We start from the raw sequence: 15,585 nt of genomic DNA, 5'->3' as shown, positions 1-15,585 counted from the left end.
GTTGCTGTTCTGTCCATCTCGTCCAGACCCTCAGCGCTTGCGGAAGAGAAAGCCCAGAATGCGGTGAGCTCCAGAAAGGCCGAGCCTGGCCTGCCCTGCCTCGGCGCTGAGAACAGGGGCTGCAGCAGCTCCGCCTGGCTGCGCCCTTGTCAGAGCCCCACTCCGCCTCTGGAACGCTCATCAGCATGGACTTCAGAGGCTGCAAGATGGACCTGCACACAGGAGGGGCTCAAAAGTGACCACGTGCTTGTGCTTGGGACTGCCTGGCCCCGGCCCCAGGCCTCCTTGCCCGGAGACTGGCTTCTCTCCTGTATCACGTCTCTCAGCGTTCCCGCTCTGGCTGCTGTCTGCGTGGGTGAACTTCTAGGCTCCCACCATCCTCAGGTGGGGGTGCCGAGCCTGCTCTGCACAGCAGTCCCAAGCCTCGCCAGGGATGGAAAGGAACATAAATTTATTGAAACTGCTTTGGGGTGAGTAGGTGGACAGTTGGGGGTTTTCCAAAGAGAATTGTGGGAGAAGCCAGGGCCCAGCAGGTGGGAGCGGGTGCCCAGCCCCAGACCCTATCTCAGGCCCAGTTTCTTCTTTTCCTTCTGCTTCTTACGGACCACGTCCAGGTTCCGGTCCTTCCACATGCTCTTGCGAAGCTTGATGGGGCGCGAGCCCACGTACTTCCCTGTGGAATGCAGGGTTCAAGGTCAGGAGGGGGCGAGGCTTGGGCCAGATGCCTGCCATGCCTGTAACCCCTAGGGGAGGCCTCACCCACCATTCATCTCACGCATGGCGCGCACGTAGTCGCTGGGGTCCTTGAAGCTGACAAAGCCGTAGCCCTTGGTCTTGCCTGTGCGCTTATCACGGATCACCTTAGCCTTAAGGAAGGACGGGAAGCGGCTGAAGGCGCGTGCCAGGATGTCATCATTTACCTCATTGCCCAGGTCCCCACAGAAGATCCGGAAGTCATCTGGGGTTGGGAGAGAGAACACATCGGAGAATGCACACGCCTGGCCTGGGCTCCCCCTCCGTGAACGGTCCTGCCCTCGCTGGCCTGTCCCCTAGCCCTCTTCCCTCTCGAACCCCACAGCTTGCCCGGGGACCTCTTAGGACAGCCACAGAGATTTGCATACACTAGTGTTCCTACTCTAGGGATAGAGGCCAAGTCGCTGCCCCTCGTTGGGACATGAGCTCAGGATGTGGCTGCAGAATCCTCACCTTTAGGCCCCAACCATGCTGTCCCTCCCCAGGGCCAACTCACCCATCTCACCCATTCCTATGAAGGCCCTAATTCTGTGCCGGCTCTGGCCTTTCCTCAGAGCCCCAGCACCCCCGCGTCGCCTGGGCCCACCCTCACCAGCTCTGCTCCACCTGCAAAGCCCACTCTGATTCTCCCTTGCACCTGAACGCTCTGCCTCTGCTTGGGCACATGCTTCAGGCTGGGCCCCTGCCTCTTCTGAACAAGTTCGAGTCCCACGGCTCCCCACCCCCATGAGGTCCGTACTATTATTCCCGGGAGGAAAACGAGGCTTGAAAGGGTAAGTGACTTGTCCAAGGCTACAGAACTAGGTTCGCCAGTCTGCACTGGCCCCACCCGGGTTGAGGCTACGTGACCGTGGACGGGGGGCAGGTAGATGATCCCAGGACAGGAGAAGTCAAGGCCTGGGTGGGAGGTGAGTCTTTCCTCAGCTATCACTTAGTTGCCCTAGGGCTTCTGTGGCGATTCAGGGCACTCTAACAAGTGAGGCCACCCCAAGACTGAACCTTCTACGTGACAACTAGCCTAGACACTTGACAAAAATATATGGTCTCCCTCCCACATATCAGAGGTGGGAGGGAGACCATTTTCAGTAAGAGATCATCTGGAGGGGCCAACATTTTGGCACAGAGGACCAAGCCACTGCTTGTGACGCTGGCATTCCGTATCAGAGTATGGGCTCGAGTCCTGGCTGCTCCACTCTGCTCCAGCTCCTTGCTCATGCACCTGGCAAGGCAGTGGAAGATGCCCAAGTAGGCCCCTGCCACCCACATGGGAGACTGGATGGAGTTCTTGCCTTCTGGTTTCCACCTGGTCCAACCCTGGCCACTGCAGCCATTTAGAGCGTGAACCAGTGGATGGGAGATCTGCCACTCTGTCTTTCAAATGAACAAAAATCAATCTTTGAAAGAGAACTAGAGACATAAAACTACATACAAGGGCCGGCGCTGTGGAGTAGTAGGTAAAGCCGCTGCCTGCAGTGCTGGCATCCCATATGCGCACTGGTTCGAGTCCCAGCTGCTCCACTTCTGATCCAGCTCTCTCCTATGGCCTGGGAACTCCTGGCTTCATATCGGCCCAGCTCTGGCCGCTGTGGCCATTTGGAGAGTGAACCAGCAGATGGAAGACCTCTCTCTTTCCTCTCTTTCTCTCACTCTAACTCTGCCTTTTAAATAAATAAATCTTCCAAAAAACAAAAAACAAAAAACTGCATACATCCTGGTTTGGAGAAAAATAGCTCTAAAAGTTCTGGGACAACTGGAGAAATCTGCATATAAACAACTACTGAATTCTGTAACACTGAACAGGATTACTGTTAATTTTCTTAATGGTATCGTGATATGAAAGAAAATGACTCTTAGGAAATGAGTACTGAGGTGTTCAGGACCGAAGTAACAGCTTCACTTACAATTTACTTCAAATGAGCAGAAACCAAACCAAAGCTCCCATCCACACAGAGAGAAGCAAGGGGAACACAGCAAAATGCTAACCGCTAGACCTCGGTGCTGGACAGATGTCTGTTCACTCTGCTGTTCCTGTTCAAAATGTTTTTAGGAGGCTGGGGAAGGGGTGGGTGGTAAGTCACAGTGGAAAGCCCATGCCCCACACTGGAGCACCCAGGTTGGAGACCGGTCTCTGGCTTCTTGATTACGCAGACCCTGGGAAGCAGCAGCGATGGCTCAAGTAGTTGGGTTCCTGCCACCCACACGGGAGACCAACATTGACTGGGCTGGCGTCTGGCCAGCCACTGCGTGCATTTGGGGGAGTGAACCAGTGGCTGAGAGCTCTCTCTCTCTCTCTCTCAGGTAAATGGAAAAAAAAATGGGGAGGAAAAAAATGCTCTGTGACTATTAGCAGAGGAGGCGCTGCCTGAGTGAAGAAGCCCTCAGTACACTCCCCTCCACCAGGTTCTGGCCCACGGTGGGTGAGGGAGCTGCCCAACAGGAACATGGTCTGGACCTCTGTGAGGGCGGCTGACGGCAGCACCCGTCAGCACCTGCACAGAAGCGTGGAGTTCGTGGCTCACCTTTCCCGCCTACAGCCCCTCCCTCCCCTGCCCACAGCCCGTCTCGTCCCTGGCTGGGCGACACGAGGCCCTGTACTCTGGCCCCTCACCTGCATCCCACTCCAGCAGGCTGGGGTCTTCCCAGCTGCTCCCGGCGGCTGTGCGAATGCAGCGTTTCAGCTTTTCCGGCTTCCCTTTCTTCTTGTCTTCACCCAGGGGCTCTGGGACCTGCGGAAGAAAGTTGATGGGGTTGGAGTTTCCCACACATGACCTGCCCCTAGGCCCTCCTACCCCGACCGCAGAGGACTGGATGTGAGGTGCAGGTGTCTGCCTCAACCTCCCCCATCCCGAAGGCCCCCCAGGTCTGGACAGAGCAGTGTGTGTGTTTCTGTATGGAAAAGCTCAGGGGTCCCTGTCTGCTCCCAGCCCCTCTGGCCGCTCACTGCTATGTTCCCTGCTTACCTCGAGAGCCATGAGGCCAGGAGGTGGCTCAGGCCGAGGGGGCCGGGGTCTTGGACGCAGGGACAGGAGTTCTGGAATGCGCAGAGGAGGCAGCAGGCCACGTACTACCTCCAGAGGCAGGGGCAGAGGCTCCGGCTCCGGCAATGGCATGGCCAGGGCCAGCGGAAGGCTGGGCCCAATGACGGCAGGGCCTGCTGCGGCGCCTGCTGCCCCCACAGCCACCGCTGCGCTGGCCTCCTCCAGCCCAGCTGCCGCTACCACTGCCTCTTCCTTCTCCTTCAGGCCCAATCCCAGGCCTAGGCCCAGCTCTCGGGGTGCCGCTGGCTCCTCCTGAGGGTGAGAGGGCACGAGTGGGGTCAGATCACAGCAGGCCTCACTTCCAGCCCCATCCTGCACAGCGAAGCACAGGCCTGGGCGCCAGAGCGCAGGCAAGAAACCAAGGCAGAGAAGGGAGTCTCTGTCAAACACAAACAGAAGGCAGGCAGAGATGGAGAGAGAGACCAACAGGGTGAACTACAAACGCTCAGACAGAAAAGCAGAGGGATGATGGAAGGAAACGTGGAGACAGCATTACTGTGAACTTCTCAGACGTGACAACGTGCCATGATACCAGAGGGAATGTCTTTCTTCTCAGGAGATGAATACTGAGGCGTTCAGGATTGAAGAAACAGCTTCACTTATAATTTGCTTCAAATGGCTGAGCAAAAACCCAACACCCCCATACATACACAGAGGGGAATAGCATGAATATAGCAAAATGGACAGTGTGAGCTTCTCTTCATAAAAGCAAAGAAAAACAAAGATTTGGCCAAAGAAAGAAACAGGGAAAGACAAAGGCAGAGACAAGTCAGCAAGTGAGAAGGCAGAAACTGAAAACCCAGGAGAGGCGGACTTGGACACAGCCCAGTGGGCCCGCGTCAAGGGTCTCCCCACCCCCTGCACCTCAAACCACAGTTCCCCGCCCACACTCACCAGGGGAGGCCTCAGAGCAGCCATGGAGCCCAGGGGGGGCCCTGGGGCCCGGGCCATTGGAGGCAGCATCATGGGTGGTCCAGGGGGCCCGGGCAGAGGGGGCCCCACGAGGGCCTGGTGAGGGGGCCGCAGGGCCATGGGGCGGGGAGCACCTGCTGCAGAAGAGAGAGCAGACTCTGTCAGGGTGTGGGTGGAGGAGTCCGCGGGCCTGAAGAGCGTGCCGTGGCCGGGGTGACGACCCTGGCCCTCACCTGCTCTCTGTAACACATGGGGGACGAAGGCTGGACGCAGGACAGGGGCCACAGCTGTGGGAGAGAGATGGGTGTGTGTGTCATGGGCCTGGGCACTAGGGGCAAAGAGTGTGTGTGTGTATGTGCATTAAGAAGTCCTGGAAGGGCCGGCGCCATGGCTCACTTGGCTAATCCTCCACCTGTGGCACCAGCACCCCGGGTTCTAGTCCCGGTCGGGGCGCCAGATTCTGTCCCGGTTGCTCCTATTCCAGGCCAGCTCTCTGCTGTGGCCTGGGAGTGCAGTGGAGGATGGCCCAAGTGCTTGGGCCCTGCACCCCATGGGAGATCAGGAGAAGCACCTGGCTCCTGGCTTCGGATCGGTGCAGCGCGCCGGCCGCAACACGCCAGCCATAGCGACCACTTGGGGGGTGAACCAACGGAAAAAGGAAGGCCTTTCTCTCTTTCTCTCACTGTCTAACTCTCCCTGTCCCACAAAAAAAAAAAAAAAAAAAAGTCCTGGAGGAGAGTCAGAGGGACCTTCTGGAAGATGTGGGGCTCTTTCCTCTGCTCATCTGGCAAACTATCCACGAGGATCTCCTTTTGGCAATGCCGGGAACACAGAACGAAGCTTCCCGGGGTGCTGTGCTGCAGGGCAGGAGGGAACAGACCCATCCCCAGAGGGTGCCAGCCGAGTGATGGGGCTGGATGACGGAATGCCCAGGCTGAGCGATCGGGGCCAGCAAGTCCAGGGAGTTGCGGGAGCCCAGGGGAGCCCCGTGACATGGCCAAGCAGGCCTGGAGAAGGACTCCTGGACAAAGGGACTTGCGAGCTGAGACCCAAAGAATAATGAAGAATTAAAGAGGCAAAGGCTGAGCAGAATATTTTGGCTGGGAGTGTATCTCTAAGTACGCTGTTTCCTCCTGTTCACTGTAGTGCGACTGTAACTGGGAGCTCAGCGAGCACTGCGAGCGGGATGGGGAGAAGCCGCTGAGCCCCTCACCACGGCCTTCCCGGCCACGCAGTGGACGTCCTCCTGAGGGCACGGGGAGCTGGCGCAGTCTGGGAACTGGTCAGGGTCACTAAGTGAGACCTGCATTTTGATCAGAACATACTAGAGTATTGGAACTTCTCAGATACTGTCGGGTAAAAAGTTGTAACAGGATTTAGGTAACATAACCGACAAGTCTGACAGTAACAATCATACTAGAATCTTACATCCAAATGAGCAGCTATATCCTTTTCATATCAATAAGGAAGCTATAGCACATAAATTGACAATGGGGTGGGGGGATACCCGAACAACAGGAGTTGTGATGTGGAGAAAGGACAGGCTGGCAGATGACAGCTGGGCATCACGTCACTGCTGGCGCAAGGCTCCGGGCAGGATGAGGGCGTTTGTTCTGCAAGGAGCCAGGTTACATAGGGTCTGTCTGCACCGCCAGGTGAGGAGCTGGCATGGGGATGATCTGTTTATCCCATCAAGAGGCAGCATGTCATGCTTACTATGTGGCAGGTAGCAGGCCTTCTTGCATTTTAGAAGCAATGGTAACCGCACTAAGTGACGTTGTGTTAAGCACCGTAGAGGAGCAGAGCACAGGTCTGGCTGAGGCCAAGCCGACTTGAAATGGTCAGCAAGTACATAATCAGGCCGGTGCTTTAGAAAGATGACAACATCAGGATGGGGAGGAAGCGGAAGTGACTTGCAGCAAGATTAAGGCAACAGGCTGTAGTTGTCTGCATAAGAGGACTTGGTTAAAGGGGTGGGGAGGTGTCTGGCCCCAGCTCACCTGCTCGCCGCAGAAACATGGCTTCTCGGGCCTCTGGACTGTCCAGGTGACTCCGATCACCAGGGCCAAAGCCAACTGTTGGGAGGTGAGAGACAAAGATGGTGGCGAGACAGTCCTGGGCCGCCCTTTTGACTACCCTCTGACTCCCCAGCAGTCTCAGCTCGTTACGCCTCACTCACCTGGGCCCACAAAAGGGGGACCCCCCACCATGGGGGGAACGACCGTGGCTGCGGCGGCGGCCCGGGCCTCCAGAGTCTGTTGGACCTGTTGGGAAGAGGTCAGGGTCAGGAGCTTGTCCTAAGAGCTCCCCATCTGCCCTGGCTAGCTCAGCCAAGAGGCCGGAGTTTCCTGCTCGGGCCATGTGGGGCTGGCTATTTACCAACCCGCAGCTCTCAGCTGAAGCACCACTTCTCAAGGAGACTCTCGGGTCACACAGCTAACGCGGTCCTTAGCCCCTCTCACTGCAACCTCCCTCACCCCCATTTATCTTCCGCATAGCACTCAGCAGACCTGAAATCACGTCCGACCTGTGCTCTCAGTCGCCACGGCCCCACCCGGGCCAAGCCCCCTGGATTGCTTGCCTACGTCCTCACAGCACCCTCTCGCCTGGTTTCCTTGACGTTGTCCTTGCCCTGTCTGGTCTACTCTCCAAACACCCAGAGCACTGCCGTCACCCTCTGGGCGGGACGCACGGCCCCTGCTCCGTCACCCCCTGCAGCGGGACGCATGGCCCTTGTTCCACACCCTCTGCAGCGGGACATACAGCCCCTGCTCCGTCACCCCCCGGAGTGGGACACACAGCCCCTGCTCTGTCACCCTCTGGGCGGGACGCACGGCCCCTGCTCCGTCACCCTCTGCAGTGGGACACATGGCCCCTGCTCCGTCACCCCCCGGAGTGGGACACATGGCCCCTGCTCCGTCACCCCCTGGAGTGGGACACACGGCCCCTGCTCTGTCACCCTCTGCAGCGGGACACACGGCCCTTGCTCCACACCCTCTGCAGTGGGACACATGGCCCCTCCTCCGTCATCCCCTGGAGTGGGACACACAGCCCCTGCTCTGTCACCCTCTGGGAGGACGCATGGCCCCTGCTCTGTCACCCTCTGGAGTGGGACGCACGGCCCCCTGCTCCAAGCCCCCAGAGCGGGACGCACGGCCCCCTGCTCCAAGCCCCCAGCAGCTCCCCATCACAGCGCAGCAGCTGGGTCCTCGCAGTGGCACACTTCTGCCCCTCCCACTCCCCTTCTCGCTCGGGCCACGCTCGTCCTGGGTCTCCCAGTTTCCTATGAACACGTCAGGCACGCACCTACCTCTGGGGCTGGCACTGGCGGCTCCCCCCGGGGAACGCTCTTTCCGCAGACACACGCATGGCTCCCTCCATCCTCTCCTCTGTGTCTTCTGCTAACTCTTACCTCCTCCACTGCTAAGCCTCTGCCCTTCTTACCTACCTGTCTCTCCCTAGGAAAATACAAACGCCACCAAGCCAGCGTTCGTCTTCCTTTTTCTCTGCTAGATGCCTAAGGCCTCCAAGTGCACAAAGGTACATGGAAAGCATTTACTTACATTCACGTAGCAATCTTGCTCTCTCAACTAGGCATCCGCACAGCTGGCTACTGAGTACACGAAATGTATTCACCGAGGATGCGCAACTACGTAACACTATGTAACGTCAAGGACAAACTTTGAACATGTGTAGCACTCTCCTGTCACTGCAGGGAGTTCTACTGGACAACGTGTCTATCCGTCATGCTAGCGAACCAACAAGCCCAACGCCCGGAGCGCTCTGAATACAAACGCTGGGTGCGAGGCATCCAGTTCTCCGACTTACGCAGCTCAGCCATACCTGCTGGTACGTGTTGGTCGCGATGATCGGGCGGATCACAGGAGCCGTTGGGACCTGCATCGCCTCCACCGTGGGGACCGTGGGGACCGTGGGCACTGCAGGCACAGCAGTAGGGATTCCGGTCACCGGAGCCCCCAGAACTTCCTGCTCAAACCTAGAGGCAAGAACATAACGCCACAACTCAGGAACTCGCGCCAGCCCAGGGACGCTGGGCAGCTCGCGACAGCGCCTCCGTCCCTGCCAGCTTCGCCCCTCTCCCCGCCCCCACCATCCCGAAGGGCCCATCTTCCCATCGTAGTTAAAAATCCGGCATCTCTCGGCCTGGAAGCTCAAGGGTTCGGTGGCTCTGCCTCTGGGAGTTTTGTTTTTATCACGCCCCGTCGCGGGCCTTACAGGGCCATCTCGCCTCCATTTCCTTCAAGCGCTCCTCGCCGCTCTTGCCCGGGATGCCGGCACCAGGGCCCGGGACGACGGGTCCTCCTGCCCCAGGGAGTCCCGGGGCTGGCCCCGCCCCGGCCATTGCTGCTGCCGTCGCTGTCGCCGCTACTACCGTCTCGGTTTAGAAGCCGCCGCCTATTCAGCTGTGTACTCTCTGCCTTCGTCGGGGTGGGCGCCCGAGGATGACCTACAGGCGAAAGCGACGGGCGCCAGTACGTGACGTTATACATCCGGGAGTGCGGGCCAATGAGGCCTGGCCACACCCCCAGGGGAGCCCACGGATCAATCAGAGGCCAGGAGGAGGGACTCGCGGAAGCACCCGGGCCCTATAGGAGCGCTGCGAGGCGCGGCGGCCACGCCCTTGACGGAGGGACGTACGCAAGTGAGAAGGAAGGGAAGTGGCTGGTTGCCTTCGGCTGGTGTGGCGTCTGGAGGCTCAGAACGCCGGAGCCAACCCGCCGGAAGTTTGGGCGAGGCTGGCGACCTAGCCGGGGCCGGAGGGAGATAGGGTGCCCGTGATTGCTTGGAAGGCCAGGCGCTTTAAGGGGGAAGTGCGCGAAGAGAGCCTGGCCGGGCTTGCTCGGGGGGCCGGGGGCCTCGAGAGAATTAGCATATCGACTCAGAAGTGCTGCAGTGTAGGTTTGGTCTCTGCTTTCTTGGGGCGTAGCTGGCCTGTTTTTCTCCTTTGTGGTCTTAAAGGCGTTTCATTAAGAATATTCTGGGGGCCTGCGTTGCGGCGCAGCGGGCTAAGCCCCTGTCTGCAAACCGGGCATCCCATGGGGGCGCTGGTTGGCAATCCGGCTGCTCCGCTTCCGATCCAGCTCCCCGCTAATGCGCCTGGGAAAGCAGCAGCAGATGGGCCAGGTGCTTGGGCCCGGCACCCACGTGGGAGACAGGGATGGAGTTTTGGGCACCTGGCTTTGGCCTGGCCCAGCCTGTACAGTTGCTTAGGGAGTGAACCAGCTGGTGGAAGATACCTCCCACCCCCGCCAACTCTGCCTTTTAAATAGGTAAATCTTAATGAGCATTTTTCAAACATACTGGAGTATTTTCGAGCATTATTATGGTATAAATAATTCCCATATGCCTCTCAAAACACGGTATCTTCTGCTTGCGGTGTCATCACCCCATGTTTTTCTTTTTGACAGTACGTTAAAGAAAATTACAGACATCTGTCAATTATTCAGTATGTCTTGTTAGTAAATAATAATTTTTTTTTCACCAGGTAGTTAGAGAGAGAGAGGTCTTTTTTCCGTTGGTTCACTCCCCTAATGGCTGCTATGGCCAGCGCTGCGCCTATCCGAAGCCAGGAGCTGGGTACTTCCTTTCGGGTGCAGGGCCCAAGGACCTGGACCATCCTCCACTGCCTTCCCGGGCCACAGCAGAAAGCTGGACTGGAAGAGGAGCAACCAGGACTAGAACCTGGGGTGCCGGCACCGCAGGCAGAGGATTAGCCTAGTGAGCCACGGCGCCGGCCAGATAACCTTTTTTAAAAATGCCATTCTGTTGTAGGCATTTGGGGAGTGAATTATTGGATAGTATCTCTGCATCTCAAATTACCATCAAATTAAATTCATAGTTATCTAATACCCAGACCATGCTCAGTTTTTCTTGTCTTGCTTGGATGAAGCTCCTTGCTCCTGGCTTCAGCTGGGCCCACCCAGTTCTGGCTGGACATTGTGGCCATTTGGGGAGTGAATCAGCAAATGGAAGATCTCTCTTCCTCTCTCTCTCTCTAACTCCCTTTAAATTAAATGAATAAATTAAAAAAATTTTTTTCTTGAAAACATCTTTGTACAGTAGTATTGTCAATCAGGATCCAAAATAGGTCCATATGTTGCATTTGGTTAGGCTGGTGTGGTGGTGCAGTGGGTTTAAGCCGCAGCCTGCAATGCCAGTATCCCATATGGGCATCAGCTTGAGTCCCTGCTGCTCTACTTCAAATCCAGCTCCCAGCTAATGTGCCTGGAAACTCCTGGGTCCCTGCACCCAATACGGGACCCTGCTGCAGTTCCAGGCTCCTGGCTCCCTCCTGGCCATTTGGGCAGTGAACCAGTGTATGGAAGATCTGTGTGTCTCCCTTTCTGTAACTTTTAAATAAATAAAATATTTTAAAATATATCTTTTAATCTTTGTAAGAAAATGGTGATTTTCAACACAGAAGGGAAGATTACTGTTAGCTGACTTGCAGAGGTAGAAAACCTCACTAAGTAAACAGTTATGGATTAGCCAACTCACAAGAGGAAACTAAAGTACAAAGAAAGGGGGCCGGCGCCGTGACGTAGCGGGTAAAGCTGCCGCCTGCAGTGCCACCATTGCATATGGGCACCAGTTCGAGTCCTGGCTGCTACACTCCAGTCCAGTTCTCTGCTGTGGCCTGGGAAAGCAGTAGAAAATGGCCCAAGAGCTTGGGCCCCTGCACCTGTTTGGAAGACCTGGAAGATGCTGCAGGCTCTGGCTTTGGATTTGCACAGCTCCCACCATTGCACCCATTTGGGGAGTGAACCACAGCAGAGGGAAGACCTCTCTCTCTCTCTGCCTCACTGCCTTTCAAATAAATAATCTTAAAGTACAGAGAAATGTTGTGGTGGATTCGTTCTGAGAGGAGGAGCGCAGTGTGGGCAGGAGGTGTGAAGTCACCACACAGACCCCCAGGAGCTGGGGTGAAAGCAGGCCAGAGGCGAGCAGCCCACAGACTCGTTTATTTCAGTTGGTACAGCAGCTTATATAGCCAAGGCAGCCAATCTGGTCAAGGGGCGGGTCTATGCCCTAATCAATCACACCCTGTTGCCAGGCAGTTTCTGAAGCCATCCAATCACATCCATTGCCAGTCAGGCTCTGTTGCCAGGCAGTTTCCGAAACCATCCAATCAGCCTGTTGCCAGGCAGGCTCTGTTGTCGTGGTTTCTGAAGCCATCCAATTATGGCCTGTTGCCAGGCAGTTTCTGTTGCCAGCGGCCATTCTTGGCATGGTCTTCTCATTCCACCACATTTCCCCCTTTTCGTTAATTTTTGAGCAACGGGAGGCATGATTCTTGGCCATACCATTGTTGACCCTGTTTCCATGTGGTCTCCATTTGCGGCTGTGCCTGTCTTAGGTTGTCCCTCAGGGGATCTTACCCGTCATTGACTAAACAGTGCTCAACACGGGAAACCACAGGAGTGCTTGCTCAGATGGGGGTAGGAATGAGGAACAATGGTAATCAGGAATGGCGTGACTGCATGTAGGCTGTGGGCCATTCGAGTGGCTGACCAGAGCTAGTGGGGTATAAAGCATTAATGAATGTGGCTATGGGCAGTTCCTCAGGGCTAGGATGATAGGGCAGGTGTGTCCGCTAACAAGACCGACCCTCAATCTTGTTCAGCTGGTCTGGTTGGCTGTCAGTTGCAGGCTTGATGTTTCTGGCTGGTACCCAAATGGCTGTCCCGCATTCTCTGGAAAACACAAGCATATCCTCGATCCTTGGTTAGCAGAAGCCTTTTTACAGCTGTTGGAATCCAGGGCCTGAATTCTGCATCCGCTCTCACATTAATGGCAAATGTACAGGTGGAATGGGGTCTAGTAGCTGCCCTCAGAGCCTGGGGTGCCTGGGAACTGCCACAAATGTGGGGATCCTCACTGGGTGCAGATGGGATGACCTCACATGGGTTATCACCTTGAAGTCATCTAAGTTAATCCCACGGATATTTGGGGGTGGCTGACCAGACATTGCTACCTGTCTGCTGTCATGTCATTTTCACTGTCAGAGCTCTCTTTCCCTAAGTCATCAACTGTTGTCTGTGAGGCAGGGACCTGGAGTGTCAGGCTGTTATCACTCACGGATTCATTATGTTGGTAATCTGCATGGGATTCTGAGAGGGGTGTATATTTCCCATGTTTGAGCACTTAAGAGCGGTGCGCCATGCCAACTCTAGCCAAAGGAAAGACGTACAGCACTGCCGCCATAACAAGACAAATTCCTAGCACCTCAGCGGCTGATGGCATTATGCAGGGGGTTCCCTATGTTAGATGAACAGACAGTGGTGTATCAGATCATACGTATGTCCTGTGCTTAGTGGGGGACTTCCTTGATTCGTTAGGCCAAGGCCGTGTGCCCACACTGTGTCTCTGGAGCGTCACCTCTCTCGAGTGAGGGAAGATGACTTGGTTCCAAATTCTGGGATGATCAGTCCCTTATGTGAATTCACTGGGCGAACTGAAAGTAAAAGGAGGAGCCGAGAAATGGCATTACGCTTCTGGGCAGTGTGTGCCTAACCTGGGGTCACTTCGACTGAGGACAAGGACAAGGAAAGGGGCGTAGGAGGGGGTCCTGTGCTCACCTTCACAGAACCGAACAGCAACACAAAACACCGAGGGGCCTACTTGCTGAAATCAAGGGGGGACCTCGCTGAGTCCCACATGCTGTCTCTCAGTCATGTTGGCGCACCAGATGTTGCTGTTGATTCCTTCTGAGATGAGGAGTGTGGTGGGGGCAAGAGGCACAGAGTCACCACATAGACCCTGGGAGCCGGGTGAAAGCAGGCCAGAGGCGAGCAGCCCACAGACTCGTTTATTTCAGTTAGTACAGCAGCTTATATAGCCAAGGCAGCCAATCTGGTCAAGGGGCAGTCTATGCCCTAACCAATCACACCCTGTTGCCAGGCAGTATCCGAAGCCATCTAATCATGGCCTGTTGCCAGGCAGGCTCCGTTGTCATGTGGTTTCCAAAGCCATCCAATCACAGCCTGTTGCCAGGCAGTTCTGTTGCCAGTGCCCTCTTGGCATGGCCTTCTCATTCCACCAGAGAAGGAAGGAGGGCAACTTTGTAACTTATGCAGCTAGGCTGTAACCACCCCCACCCCCCACCCCCAGTTCTCAGGCAGTGAGGAAGCAGGGCGGGACCTGTGTGCTAGGATATAAGTTGCTGTGGCCTGCTCTGGTGTGCCTGCTCCTGCCACTGATCTTGCAAGACTGATGTTATGACGTCTCACTTTCACCACACTTCCTGAGTCAAAGTCCATCTCAAGTGTTCAGATGATATTGCCCACAATCTTTTTTTCTTTTCTTTTCTATTTATTTTTATTTTATTTTTTTAATTTGACAGGCAGAGTGGACAGTGAGAGACAAAGGTCTTCCTTCCATTGGCTCACCCCCAAAATGGCCGCTGCAGCCGGCACACTGCGCTGATCCGATGGCAGGAGCCAGGTGCTTCTCCTGGTCTCCCATGGGATGCAGGGCCCAAGCACTTGGGCCATCCTCCACTGCACTCCCTGGCCACAGCAGAGAGCTGGCCTGGAAGAGGGGCAACCGGGACGGAATCCGGCGCCCCAACCGGGACTAGAATCCGGTGTGACGGTTGCCGCAGCGGAGGATTAGCCTATTGAGCCACGGCGCCGGCTGCCCACAATCTTTAAAAAGCAATTTTCCAGGACCCTGGAATTCACGTGGGCCACCGAGGTGGGTGCAGAGACCAAAGGCACTTGGGCCATCCTGGCCTATTTACCCAGGCATTAGTAGGGAGCTGGATTGGAACACAGCATCTGGGACTCAAGCCGGCGCTCACATAGGATGCCTGCATTGTAGGTGGCAGCTTAACCCCCTGTGCCACACTGCTGGTCTCCCAAATATTGGTTTGTTTCTGAGCTAAAGATGTGGTAAGGAGAGAATTAAAGCTTCCACATCCCCCACTGTTACTAACTAAAGTCCATACTTTATGAATGTTAAGCTAATATCCCTTTTCTGTTCCAACATCTCATTTAGGGCACATTCCCTGGAGTTGTCTTACCTCCTTGGGCCACTCTTGCCTGTAATAGTTTCCCACGCACTTTCCTTGTCTTTGATAATCCTGCAGTTTTGAAGAACTGGCTAGGTGCTTTGTAAACAGACTTCACATCTGGGACATGGCTATGGCTAAGGTTTTCTCATTATTAGACTGGGGTCATGGTTTTGTATTTTGTATGTGTGTGTGCACAGGCCACAGATGTGCAGGTGTTTTTTTTTGTTTGTTTGTTTTTTTGTTTTTGTTTTTTTTTTAAGATTCTTTATTTGAGGTAGAGTTACAGAGAGGTCTTCCATCTGTTTTACTCCCTAATGGCCCCAATAGCTGGAGCTAAGCAGATCTGAAGCCAGGAGCCAGGAGCTTCCTATGGATCTCCCATGTGGGTGCAGGGGCCCAAGCACTTGGGTCATCCTCCACTGCTTTCCCAGGCCATAGCAGAGAGCCGCTCTGAAGAGGAGCAGCCAGGACAGGAACCTATATGGGCTGCCGGCACCGCAGGTGGAGGCTTTGTCTACTATGCCCCAGTGCCAGCTCCGAGAAGTGCAATTTTCATCCCGTGTCAAGGATACATACTATCCATGACTTATCTGCTGATGCGGACTCTGGTCACCTGGCTAAGGTAGTGTTCGATTTCACTTCTCTTTGCACACCCTTTCCATGCTGTGTAGAAGAGAAGTCACCCTACACCACCCATCTCCAGGAGGAGTTAGCCTACCTCCTGGCGAGTGGAATGTCAACTTAAGTTGTCTGGAATTGTGTGGGAGATTTCTCTCGTCCCTCATTTATATGCAGTGTGGACTTGTACCTACTTTATACTTCAGGTTATAATGTCAATACCACTTT

General features: G+C 55.5%; 1 protein-coding gene across 1 annotated transcript; it reads right to left on the bottom strand.

Annotated features, from left to right (window-relative positions):
* Positions 1–434: 434 nt before the first annotated feature.
* On the bottom strand, positions 435–9,201 carry RBM42 (RNA binding motif protein 42). Its single transcript, XM_008249525.4, is given in 11 exon segments — positions 435–673; positions 764–958; positions 3,362–3,479; positions 3,714–4,043; positions 4,686–4,861; positions 4,937–4,990; positions 6,704–6,778; positions 6,883–6,967; positions 8,547–8,700; positions 8,940–8,952; positions 8,955–9,201. Coding segments are annotated over 11 exon segments (1,425 nt in total). The 5' UTR covers positions 9,067–9,201; the 3' UTR covers positions 435–560.
* Between the last annotated feature and the right edge of the window lie 6,384 nt (positions 9,202–15,585).

The sequence above is a fragment of the Oryctolagus cuniculus genome, chromosome 18, assembly GCF_964237555.1.
Source record: "Oryctolagus cuniculus chromosome 18, mOryCun1.1, whole genome shotgun sequence".
Taxonomy (NCBI): Eukaryota; Metazoa; Chordata; class Mammalia; order Lagomorpha; family Leporidae; genus Oryctolagus; species Oryctolagus cuniculus.
This window is presented reverse-complemented; position numbering and strand designations above follow the sequence as displayed.